Source organism: Chelonia mydas, chromosome 17 (assembly GCF_015237465.2).
Source record: "Chelonia mydas isolate rCheMyd1 chromosome 17, rCheMyd1.pri.v2, whole genome shotgun sequence".
Lineage (NCBI taxonomy): Eukaryota > Metazoa > Chordata > Testudines > Cheloniidae > Chelonia > Chelonia mydas.
In genome coordinates, this window is record NC_051257.2 from 22,914,222 (window position 1) to 22,926,651 (window position 12,430).

At 49.3% G+C, this 12,430-nt stretch overlaps 1 protein-coding gene across 19 annotated transcripts in view; it reads right to left on the reverse strand.

Annotated features, from left to right (window-relative positions):
- Positions 1 to 12,430, reverse strand: part of TSPOAP1 (TSPO associated protein 1) — a 231,462-nt gene that overhangs the window by 57,468 nt on the left and 161,564 nt on the right. For 15 of the 19 annotated variants that reach the window (XR_006286347.1, XR_006286348.1, XR_006286349.1 and 12 more), the window contains 3 exons: positions 8,590 to 9,174; positions 6,317 to 6,637; positions 5,827 to 6,006 (listed from right to left, as the gene is read on the reverse strand). Coding sequence is in view for 16 of the 19 variants with exons in the window: in XM_043531296.1 (XP_043387231.1) it covers positions 5,827 to 6,006; positions 6,317 to 6,637; positions 8,590 to 9,174 (1,086 nt within the window). In the remaining 3 variants the exon portion in view is untranslated. The remainder of the gene's footprint in view (positions 1 to 5,826; positions 6,007 to 6,316; positions 6,638 to 8,589; positions 9,175 to 12,430) is intronic. The other 4 variants (XM_037880540.2, XM_043531301.1, XM_043531302.1 and 1 more) reach the window with 2 other exon arrangements.

The following is a 12,430-nucleotide window of genomic DNA, read 5'->3' on the forward strand; positions in this document are numbered from 1 at the left end:
GCACACCCTTGTCCGGGGGAGCGAACCCTTTCTTCGTCTTCTTTTTTTTTTTTTTTTTTGGCACAGCCAACAAAAAACAAACAAAGGAAAAAGCTTCAAGGGAAACTAAAATTTTGCAAAACTAAAGGGAGTTAACAATCCCTGAATGGACAGCTCTTAGCTCCATCTCTAACCAGGGGCGGTTGAGAAGGAACGGAGGAGGGAATGCCCAAGCACGCTGGCTAGCCTCGAGCTGCACAGGCAGGACAGACTGCTATTGAAATTCTCCAATCAGCAGCACAGGGGCGCAGACACACCTACAGTGGAGCACTCATAGGGATACTACTCGAAGAACTACTACTGCTTAGGCTAGTCTCTAAGGTGCCACAAGGATCCTCGTTGTTTTTGCTGATACAGACTAACACGGCTACCACTGTGAAACCTGTCACCATAAACTACTATAAACTATTAGTTATCTACTGTATATTACCTACTATCTTAATTAAACTCCTTTTATAGGTAACAATTTACATTTATGAAACAGAATTTTGAATTAGAAAATACAATGCACTAGAACATAAACCCCACTGTTATACGTTTCCTTTTCAGTTTCTCAGTTTTTAGTCTCTTTAAGCCCAGACTTTGGAGGGAAAGTTCTCCAGGATGTTTAGTTATATCTTGAGCAATCCTCTTCTGCAATCTTTGTTTATGGTTTTGAGTTCCAGTGTAAAGAAAGACATATTCCTTGATGTGATGTGGTGGCTTCTTGATGGAACAGTTATTCCTCCACTACTCTCTGGCTTACAGTCCCTTTGCTCTCTGACAATTTCTCTATTCCTGCATGTTTTAAGATGCTGTCTGGATGTTTTGTTTTACAGTCCTTACTATTTTCTTACTTTCACTACAGCTGACTTTCCCCTTATTTCTTAACTCTATTTCTCTTTTATTATAGCTTCTTTCACATTTCCTTCATCTTTATTTTTCTCACTGTTTTTTTAATATTTTTTTCTAATAATTGCTTATGTTACTTAGAGACTCTCTATTTATTTTTCCTTTTGTTAACTGTACAATTCTTCCTTTAACTTTTCCTCTTTCCCCCTTCGACCACTGTCTTTCCTCTTGCTAGGTAAAGTTCCTTTTGTGGCTGTCCCTACAATTTCTACCGTCTTTCTTTCTTTCTTGCGTGTCCTGAACTGGACATTCTCCCTTTCAGCTCTGTTCCTGGTGCCCCTGCGATGACACAGCTCAGCCACTGGGGTCCCTATCCACTGGATCCCCACTTCCTTTCTAATGCCAGTTGCTGCCTTGCTCACTACTGGCCTCTCTCCCAATGCTGGGCAGTCTCCCTCCAGGCTCCACCAGCTGTTTCCACCTGCTCACAGCAGCACTCCAGAGGGGAAGCTTCTGCCTGATCTCCCCTGCTGTCCTACCCCCTAAAGCCATCCCATGCTGAAGTGCCCCTCTCCCCCGCAAAGCAGCTGTTTCAGGCTCCCTTTAAAAAAAACATTCTAAACAACATGAGGCTGTTTCTGAGCAGCCAACTTGCGAGGCTCCCCTTGCTCTTTTGACCCAACAGCTTCCAGATGGGGCGTTACAGGTTTACTACGTTTTAATTTTTAACATTAACAGTATCTATCCCTTTCCTTTTCTACTGGGGGCTCTGAGAAGTGCAACACAGATGGCTCCTGTGATGCCACCATCCAAAGTGTCCAAAGACTGTGCTAAAATCCTTCACCAAAAAGAAGACAGCTGGGAAAGGGTATTCCATAAATTCAGCATTTTTAAGGCCAAAAAGGACCACTGTGATCATCTAGTCTGACAGCCTGCAAGTCATAGTACTTACCTGCATTAATGCCTGACTGAAGTCCAATGGTTGTGCTAGAACCAGAGCAAATCTTTAGAAAAACAGTCCTGATTTAAAAATGGTCAGTGATGGAGAATCCACCATGACGCTTAGTAAGTTACTCCAATAGTTATTTACCATCACTAGTAAAAATGTGCACCTTGTTCCAGTATAAATGTGCGTAGCTTCCACTTCTAGCCACTGGATCATGGTACACTTTTTTCTGCTAGATTGAAGAATCCTTTATCATCAAATTTCTGTTCCCCATGTAGGTGTTTATAGACTGTGATCAAATCACCCCTTAACCTGCTCTTTGATAAGCTAAATAGATAGAACTCCTTGAGTCTACCACTACAATTTTTTAACATCTTTATTCAAGTGTGGACATCAGAACTGAACACAGTATTCCACATTAGTGCCAAATACAGAGGTAAAATAACCTACCTACTCCTAACTGATATTCCCGTTTATACATCCAAGGACTGTATTAGCCCTTCTGACCACAGCGTTGCACTGGGAGTTAATGTTCAGCTGATTGTCCACTATGACCCCCAAGTCTTTTCCGTGTCCCTGGTTCCCAGGGTAGAGTTCCCCCATCCTGTAAGCATTCTTTGTTCTCAGATGTGTGCTTTACAATTGGCCATATTGATAAACATTATTGTGTGCGTGACCTGTTTACCAAGCAATCCAGATCACTCTCCATCTGTGGCCTGTCTTCTTCATTATTTACCACTGCCCCATCTTTCTGTCATCTGCAAACTTTATCAGTGATGATTTTATGTTTCCTTCCAGGTCACTGATACAAGTGTTAAACGGCATAGGGCCAGGAACCAATCCCTGTGTGACCCCACTAGAAACACACCCAGTGGTGCCAGAATGGAGGGTTTGGGGGGCAGGGCCCTTCCACTTTTTGAAAGTGGAGGGGGGGGGGGGCCTGGCCCAGCCATTTTTCACCAGGGCGGACCCCTTCCCCTCCTCTTACCCCCAAGGCCCTGCCCCACCCCTCAGCCAGGCCAGCGTGGAACCCAGGGAGCTGTGGGGAGCCGCGTGGACCCTCCACCTGCCTGGCATATGGGGGGGCGGGGCGCTGAGAGCAACCCCTGGATGGTGTCCCCGACTGGCCGAGGGCAGGTAGAGGGTTTGTGACTCCACACCGGCTCCCCACAGCTGCCCACACGGCTCTCCCCGACCCAGCTCTGGCCAGGGTGGGAGCCTTAGAGCCTCAGCCCAGCCACGGGAAGAGCTGTGTGGGCAGCTGTGCGAAGCCATGGCATGGACCCTCCACCTGCCCTGGGCCTGGAGCCCAGTGAGCAGGGATAAGGGCCAGGGGCTGCTCGGGTCCCCTGCACCATGGGCAGGTGGGGGGTCCACCGCAGCTCCCCACAGCTGCCCAGCTGGCTTTTATCATTTGGGCTGTACCAAATTCACGGCCACGAAAAACGCATCACGGACATTGAAATCTGGTCTCTCCCTGTGAAAGATGGTCTTTTGTGTACTTTTACCTTATACTATACAGATTTCACAGGGGACACCAGCGTTTCCCAAATTGGGGGTCCTTACCTAAAGCAGAGTTGCAGGAAGTCACAAGGTTATTTTAGGGGGGTTGTAGTATTGTCACCTTTACGTCTGCGCTGCCTTCAGAGCTGGGGGGCTGGAGACTGGTGGCTGTTGGCCGGGCGCCCCGCTCGGAAGGCAGCAGCCCGCCAGCAGCAGCGCAGAAGTAAGGGTGGCAATACCACACCAGGCCACCCTTACTTCTGTGCTGCTTCTGAGCTGGGCTCCCCGCCAGCAGCCGCGCTCTCCAGCTGCCCAGTTCTCCAGGCAGCACCGCCGTCTGCAGCAGCACAGATGTAAGGGTAGCAGTATTGCAACCCCCCACAATAACCTTGCGGCCCCCCACAACTTCTTTCTGGGTCAGGATCCCTACAATTACAGCACCATGAAATTTCAGATTTAAATATCTGATATCCTGAAATATATGATTTTAAAAATCCTATGAACGTGAAATTGACCAAAATGGACTGTGAATTTGGTAGGACCCTACTTATCATGGCCGGGCTGCAACTCTGAGCCTCCGGCCAGAGCTGAGTCGTGGAGAGCTGTGCGGGCAGCTGTGAGGAGCCTGGGTCCCTCCACCTGCCCTGGGCAGTGTCGGGGGGGCGAGCAGGGGGCTACTTTCAGCCCCACCCTGCCCCAAGTGCAGTGAGGGGTTTGGGGTGGGCTCCCGGGCCCTGATCTGGCTTCCAGCTTGGCTGGGGGCGGGGCCTCAGGAGCAGGGGCTCCTGACCCCCCTACTTTGGGGAGGGCTCTGGCCCTCTTGAACAGACCTGCTTGATGATGATTCCCCATTTACAATTACATTTTGAGATCTGTCAGTTAGCCAGTTTCGAAATCACTGAGTAAGTTCCATGTTGATTTGTATCATTCTAGTTTCTTAATGAAACCACCACGCAGAGCTTTTTAAAAACAGCAACACCTTGCGGCCCAGTGCCCACGTGACAGAGGTTCTGGGCAGAATACAAGTCAAGCGCTTTGCTTCACAGTTCACCCTGAAGTGGTAAAACCCCTGTTCAGCAGTAGGGGCCTTGTTCCCCCGGCGTGGAGCTGCCAGGCTGCTGTGTAGGCCAAACCCCAGTAGCGCCTTCCCAGGCAAGCCCACTACCTCCAGCTACTGCAGTCCTACAGTCAGCTAGACACACTTCTTCCCAACTGGCCTGCCAGCCGCCCTGAACCGAGGGATAGCTCAGTGGTTGGAGCATTGGCCTGCTAAGCCCAGGGTTGTGAGTTCAATCCTTGAGGGGGCCATCTAGGGGACTGGGGCAAAAATTGGGGATTGGTCCTGCTTTGAGCAGGGGGTTGGAGTAGATGACCTCCTGAGGTCCCTTCCAATCCTGATATTCTATGATTCCCACCAGCCACCTACGTGCCTCCTGAGCAGGAGGAAAACAGCAGCAGCAGATGGAACCTCAGCAGATTCATCACATTGCCCTCTGCTAACTGTTTCTCCTCAGCAGCTTCATCGCAGCAGCAATGCAAGCTGCCAGTCACATACCCCCAGATCGGCTAATTGTAGCTACCTTTTGGAACTGTAAAAGGAATTCAAATGGCCTCAGGCACTGACCAAAGAGCATTTTCTGCAAGTCTTTCCAGCTTGCTTGAAGACCACTTTGCATGCACAACCATATTCTAACCCTTTGTGTTTATTCATCGCAGCAATCATTTATGTGGTCAAATGCCATTTTTCAGTCATACACAATCTTAACTCTCTTCCCAGCTGACGGTGAATAACTACAATGGAGTCTTTCATTTCAGCATCACATGCTACTTCTCATATCGTGTGTGTGAACTTAGCTGACATTTCCTCACTTTTCAGAGCCTACCCGTATAACCTCAGGCCACGAGCCTGCACTCATCTATCTGTGCGCTTCGCTTTATGCCCAGGAGAAGTCCAACTGCAATCATGTGCAGATAGTTACTCGTGTGCATGACCATTTGCAGGACTGGAGCTTTAATGCCACCTTCATATCAGTTTTGTATGGGCTCTATAAATTTGTGAACATTACAGATTATTTGTATTTTTACACAAATCTGAGTACTAATTTATTGAACAGTCACTGTTATTTATATATTAGGGGTCAAATCCAAGTCCCAGTGACGTCTATGGAAGTTTTGCAATTGATTCCAATGGGGACAGGATCTCAGCCTATAGTGTTACCTTTGCAGTACCTTTTGTATTGTTCCAGCTGAATAAAACATGTTTGAACTACTTACCCATTTGACTCCAGAGTTTATTTCTCACACCCATCCCTTCCCTTCTACAACAAACGGGTATCCCAGCTAGTGGGAGAGGACATGAGCCTGTAAGATGGAGAGCTCTGAGAGTAGGAGATTAGCAAACAGCTGCTGAGAGCATCTGGGCTTAGTGAGGTGGCCCCTCTTACTCGCTAATGTAATGGAATGAGTCCACTCAAACGCACTAGTAAGGTGACATTGCCGGAAGTTACCTTTCCCCCATTCTCTCCGCTGCAGTAAGCCCTTGGGTCCCACTGCTTTTCTCCCTGCAGGTCTGAGCATAGGTCCTCCTCCTCCTCCTCCTCCAAAATATCTGACAGGTCAGAGCTGCGGCTGTGCTCCGCAAGCAGATTCAGCTGCCGTTTTCCTGCTTCTGTTATTTTCTCTTCCTGCTATTGAAAAGAAAAACCTCTGATGTAGAACTCAGACCTCTGAGACTGGCTCACCATTTCAGCAACGTACAAAGCTGCACTTCCCCTTCTGCCTAAGGATAGCTATCATAAGCATGGCAGGAGACAAGAGAGCAGAATGGAGATAGAGAGCAACTTATGTGGGCAAAAAGAAAAATCATGCAGAGCATCGTATCTGCGGGGAAGAACTGGGCTCCTATACATTGCACAGGACTCTGCATGATGCACTTGCAGCTCTGGGGTTCAAAAACAATGGCCCCTTAGACCGAAATTCTCCTGGAGTAACACAAACCTCTCTTTTGACTTTGGGCGCCATCAGAGAAGAGTCTCCTCGGGAAATTTCTTTCATCAGTTTCTTTCCAGGGGACACTCTTAGGAATTCCTGCACAGAGCTTCCATTCCTGTCTGAGTCTCTGCAACTGTCCACACCCACCTCGGCCTGGTGGGTGGAGAGCTGAGGCTCTGGACTCAAGCACTGCTCATTTGCCTTCCTCTCTCTGTCAACGGTTGACTCTTTCAACCGCTCCTCCACAGAGCATGCGTGGCAGGTCTCCATGAGCATCTTCACATCACTGTTTTCTAGCCCAGGTTCTTTGCCTACAGAGAGCTCCTCCTGAAAAAGAAACTGTTTTGTCCAGGAAGATGAAGCTTCATAGTATTGGCTGCATGATTATTTCTCAGTACCAGGCCCTGGATCACACATTCCCGAACTCAGCATCTTTGCGGAACAAGGGTTAGGGAGAAATGCCTTTGCAGTCACCAGGGGTTGTGGAGGGCGAGACACAGAGAACCCGGAGCTTACACTTTTCAGTGAGTTTTGCTGCTACTAAAAGTCAGGTCCCCTGCCTATAGCCAGTCATAGTGCAGGTGGGGATTAGGGAGGCTTCCCCTACACAGCCCTGCCAAGACACTCTAGTCATACCCAGCTCTGGCAGTGCAATGCACCCCCATCGTGACCTGCAGCAAAACCTGCTGCTTTAGTCCTGGACTCCCCTGGAGCTCTGCCTGTGTCCCTCAACCCCCATCTCTTTCCCCTCTATTCCATCCTTTGCACCCTTCAGTGCAAACTACAGACCGTGACTAACAGTGGTGGAGTTGTGGGTATGAAACATCCATTCATGACTAAGATGAAAGCAATCTCCCTGGATTAAACCCCTTCAGCCCATGTGGCATGTAAGTGCCCGAGCACAGTTTAATGTGGCCCCTTTCTGCTTTGCATTGGAAACACTCCCTGCTGCAGGTGGCTCTGCAGCAAGTTCCTTCTAGCTTTTTGTTACTGGGGTTGGCATTACACTGGAGGTGACCTCACCCATTGCTAGTGACTGACTGTTTCTGTTTTCAAGATGTAGGCTGACAGCAAAGGCAGAAAGTAGACTGAGCTTATGGAAGAGAAGAAACTGGGATCAGTACATAGGCCAATATTTCAGTGGGCACCACTGGGGCATCCTGCTAACTACACCTCTCAGCCTGCACTAATGCCGCAGTCTATCCCAAAGGAGAAGCCTAAAGAGTTGTCCTAAGTGTCAAACAGACAAAGGTTCTCCTCCACAGTTGTGACTGGCACAACACAGGTTAACAGGCCTCCTCTGCCCTGTGCCTGCAGCCTGAATTCCTCACAGACCACCAGCCACCCTCCCTCACAGAGTGCTTTGCACCCCTGAACGGCAGATTCACACCTCGATCAGACCTTTCCTCCCAGGGCCTGTCTACATTACAGTCAGATATGGGACTGCAGCATGTGGACAAACCTGAGCTAGCTTTGATCTAGTTAGCTCGAGTATCAACAGCAATGACACCATGGTAGCATGGGCAGCAGCGTGGGCTGTAGAAGCCTGCTCAGGACCCGAGGCATGTGGACTCAAGCAGCCAGCTGCTGCTCTGCAGCTTCACTCCCATTGTTATTCCATCTAGCTAGGCCAAAGCTAGCTTGGGTATGTGCTGCAGTCACACCTCTGCCTGCTGTGTACACAGACCCCCCCCAGGCTAGTGACTTCAGACTGCTCAGTGCTATGGGAACCCATTACTCTGGTTCCCCACTCCTGATCAGCTACCGCCCCTGCAGCTATTTTGCTGGCTGCCTGTACAGACTGCCTCTGTACCCTTTCCTGCCCACCCTGCCCAGCACAGCTCACAGCGACCAATACCACCATGTGCAGAAGCCTGCACTGATAAGAGATGGACGGATGGTGAATGCCACACAAACACCATCATCATCACCTGTAATAATAATGATGATGGTGCCTTTTCCATCACCCACATTTCTTATCTCTTGCCTCGCTGGTGCAGTTCTCTGATCTGATGGTGCACATGCAGCTGAGCAGTGAGGTTCATTTGTCCTCTCCTGTTCTGTGCACACACCAAAGCAGGCAATCCTCTCCTTTTATTCTGCCACCAGCGTGAGGCCCACACACTCTCACACAGTGTGTCCCCTGACAAGGAGAAAGATGGCACTCTGTCATTTCCCTGTAAATTCTCTCCACTCCCCCCAACGAGGTCTGTTTCCCTTCCCTTTCCAGTGTCTTAGAATTCATGACACTTTTCAGACCAGGATTCCCAGACACTCACCGTCCCCTGTGCCTGGATGTCTTCACCAGGGCCCTTCCATGCTGCTGCCCTCGAAGGCCTGGGTTCTTCGCCCACTCCTGCAGGCTGCAGAAGGGAAGTCAGACACTGCTCATGTCTTGCAGTGTCTGAAACAGGGGATGATGTGCCCAACACTTGCACCGGGGAAACGCGGAGAGAGGAGAGGCACAGGTGTGGGGACATCTTCCCTGGCAGACATTTCACTGAGCTAGCACAGCTGGGCGTGGTGTGGACAGCGAATTTGGCATCTGAACGGTCAGTGGAACACTTCTGTGGAGGGAAGAGCGGAGCTGTGCAGTGTGTAACTGGCATTCGCTTGGGAGGAGAGCCCTGGGGTTCCCCACAGATCAGTCTGGAAGTAAGACTGGAAGAAACAACAGTCTGTGGTAGTGAGGAATGTCTAGAAGCTTTCAGCAAGGCTGAGGGGATTTGGGCTGGCACTGAATCAGCTGATTCTCCATACAGAGACATAGTTCTCACAGAGACTTCCCGGCACACCTGGAACATTTGCAGCTGGGACAGCTCCACTAGGACACTGCCAGCAGTTGGAGATGCAACTTCCATCACCTGCAATAGAGAAACAGGAAGAGTCTCTTACCTGTGCACAGGTAACAGGTTCCAGTAGTATGTGGTGACATACCTGAGCTAGCTTTGATCTAGTTAGCTTCAGTATCAACAGCAATGACACCATGGTAGCATGGGCAGCAGCGTGGGCTGTACAAGCCTGCTCAGGACCCGAGGCATGTGAACTCAAGCAGCCAGCTTCCAACCTTACTGTCTTTCTATCATTTTTCAAAGCTCCTGGCTGATGAGTGGTAGCAAGAAACTGCAGCTGTCCAGCCCTTCTGCGGATGGAGATGAGGCAAGTCACAGCAGACAGAGAAAAGAGAATAAGTCACCCCAGCAAGAACTCAACTCTCCAGCTGTGTCTGCAGCCCCACAAAGGACTCCTTGGGCTGCCCCAGGACAAAGGGCAAGAAGGAGTAGGTGGTTGTGGAAAGCCCTTGCTGGCAAAACCAGAACTGAAAATACACTCGTTAAATGCAGCAATGAGAGTCAATGAACTCTCTCCAATTTTAGCACATCCTTTTGCCCAGATTTAGTTACCTTCAACTGCATGAGAAATGTGGACAAGCTAGAACTATAATCTTCCCTTTTTCCAGTCCCTCCCGCATCTGAATCCTCGGAACCAAATGCCGACTCTTCCTGTTTCCTAATCATAGAATCATAGAATATCAGGGTTGGAAGGGACCTCAGGAGGTCATCTAGTCCAACCCCCTGCTCAAAGCAGGACCAAACCCCAATTAAATCATCCCAGCCAGGGCTTTGTCAAGCCTGACCTTAAAAACTTCTAAGGAAGGAGATTCCACCACCTCCCTAGGTAATGCATTCCAGTTTTTCACCACCCTCCTAGTGAAAAAGTTTTTCCTAATATCCAACCTAAACCTCCCCCATTGCAACTTGAGACCATTACTTCTTGTTCTGTCATCTGCTACCACTGAGAACAGTCTAGAGCCATCCTCTTTCGAACCCCCTTTCAGGTAGTTGAAAGCAGCTATCAAATCCCCCCTCATTCTTCTCTTCCGTAGACTAAACAATCCCAGTTCCCTCAGCCTCTCCTCATAACTCAGGTGTTCCAGTCCCCTAATCATTTTTGTTGCCCTCCGCTGGACTCTTTCCAATTTTTCCACATCCTTCTTGTAGTGTGGGGCCCAAAACTGGACACAGTACTCCAGATGAGGCCTCACCAGTGTCGAATAGAGGGGAACGATCACGTCCCTCGATCTGCTGGCAATGCCCCTACTTATACATCCCAAAATGCCACTGGCCTTCTTGGCAACAAGGGCACACTGTTGACTCATATCCAGCTTCTCGTCCACTGTAACCCCTAGGTCCTTTTCTGAAGAACTGCTGCCGAGCCATTCAGTCCCTAATCTGTAGCGGTGCATGGGATTCTTCCGTCCTAAGTGCAGGATTCTGCACTTATCATTGTTGAACCTCATCATAGAATCATAGAATATCAGAGTTGGAAGGGACCTCAGGAGGTCATCTAGTCCAACCCCCTGCTCAAAGCAGGACCAGTCCCCAATTTTTGCCCCAGATCCCTAAATGGCCCCCTCAAGGATTGAACTCACAACCCTGGGTTTAGCAGGCCAATGCTCAAACCAATGAGCTATCCCTCCCCCCAGATTTCTTTTGGCCCAATCCTCCAATTTGTCTAGGTCCCTCGGTGTCCTATCCCTACCTTCCAGCGTATCTACCTCTCCTCCCAGTTTAGTGTCACCTGCAAACTTGCTGAGGGTGCAATCCACACCATCCTCCAGATCATTTATGAAGATGTTGAACAAAACCGGCCCCAAGGCCGACCCTTGGGGCACTCCGCTTGATACCGGCTGCCAACTAGACATAGAGCCATTGATCACTACCCGTTGAGCCCGACAATCTAGCCAACTTTCTATCCACCTTATAGTCCACTCATCCAGCCCATACTTCTTTAACTTGCTGGCAAGAATACTGTGGGAGACAGTGTCAAAAGCTTTGCTAAAGTCAAGGAACAACACGTCCACTGCTTTCCCTTCATCCACAGAGCCAGTTATCTCGTCATAGAAGGCAATTAGATTAGTCAGGCATGACTTGCCCTTGGTGAATCCATGCTGACTGTTCCTGATCACTTTCCTCTCCTCTACGTGCTTCAGAATTGATTCCTTGAGGACCTGCTCCGTGATTTTTCCAGGGACTGAGGTGAGGCTGACTGGCCTGTAGTTCCCAGGATCCTCCTTCTTCCCTTTTTTACTGGCATCATTCCCAGCCAAGCCAACTGGCTGCTGCTTCCCTCTCTCCCAAGCCCTGACAGTCTTCCAGGCTCCTTGGCTTTGGCCTGGGGAAAGGAAGAGACTTGCCATTGCAAACAGCGTTCTCTCTTTCCTGTCCGAACTGTTTTGTGCTATGCACTTTTCCTGCTTGCTATGTTTCACCCTACAGGGGTACAGCTACACTGCAAAGACCCACTGCAATGAGACTCGGAGCCTGGGCTAACTGATGTGTGAAGCTCATGCTATGGAGCAGAAAATAGCAGTGTAGTCATTCGGGCTCCTGCTGGGCTGTGAAGCCCAGTGAGTGGGGAGGGTTTTGGATCCTGGCCTCCAGCCCTATCCCAAATGTCTCCACTGGTAGTTTTAGCCCTCTAGAGCGAGCCCTGCAAGCCCCACTCAGCTAACCAGGGCTCTGAGACTCACTGCCGCAGGTTTTCTTGCAGTGTAAATGTACTCGGGGCAGCTGTGTTTCCATGAACCCATGGGTGCAGCAGGTTGCAGGTCAGTTTCAGCTTGCAATGCTCTAAGCGATTCTCTGCAAGCATCTGTACTGGAGTGTGGAGCGTTCATACCCCACTCTTCTTTCCTGCTTCTAAGGTAGAGGGTGAGTTCCTTCACCAAGGGCTTGAAATATGCATCTGATACCTACTAGCACAAAAACTTTCAAAAGCACCTAAGTGACCTGCGTGCTTGAGGGCCAGATTTCGAAAAGGACTTAGGCAATCAGAAAAGATTTAGACAAGTGCCTACTGGGATTTTTAAAAGAGCCTATGCAGGTTTGGCGCCTAACCTGCAATCAATGGGAATTAGGAACCTAACCTGCTTAGATGCTTTGGGAAATTTGCCTAGGTGCCAATCTGCATCTTTAGATGCCTAAATAGCTTTGAAAATCTGGCCCTAAATAATTTTTGGAAATGACTCTTAGGCTCCTAAATCCATTAAGTTCAATTTTCAAAAGTGGCTTGGGCAATTAAGTCACTTAGAGCCAGACCCACAAAAGGGACTTAGAC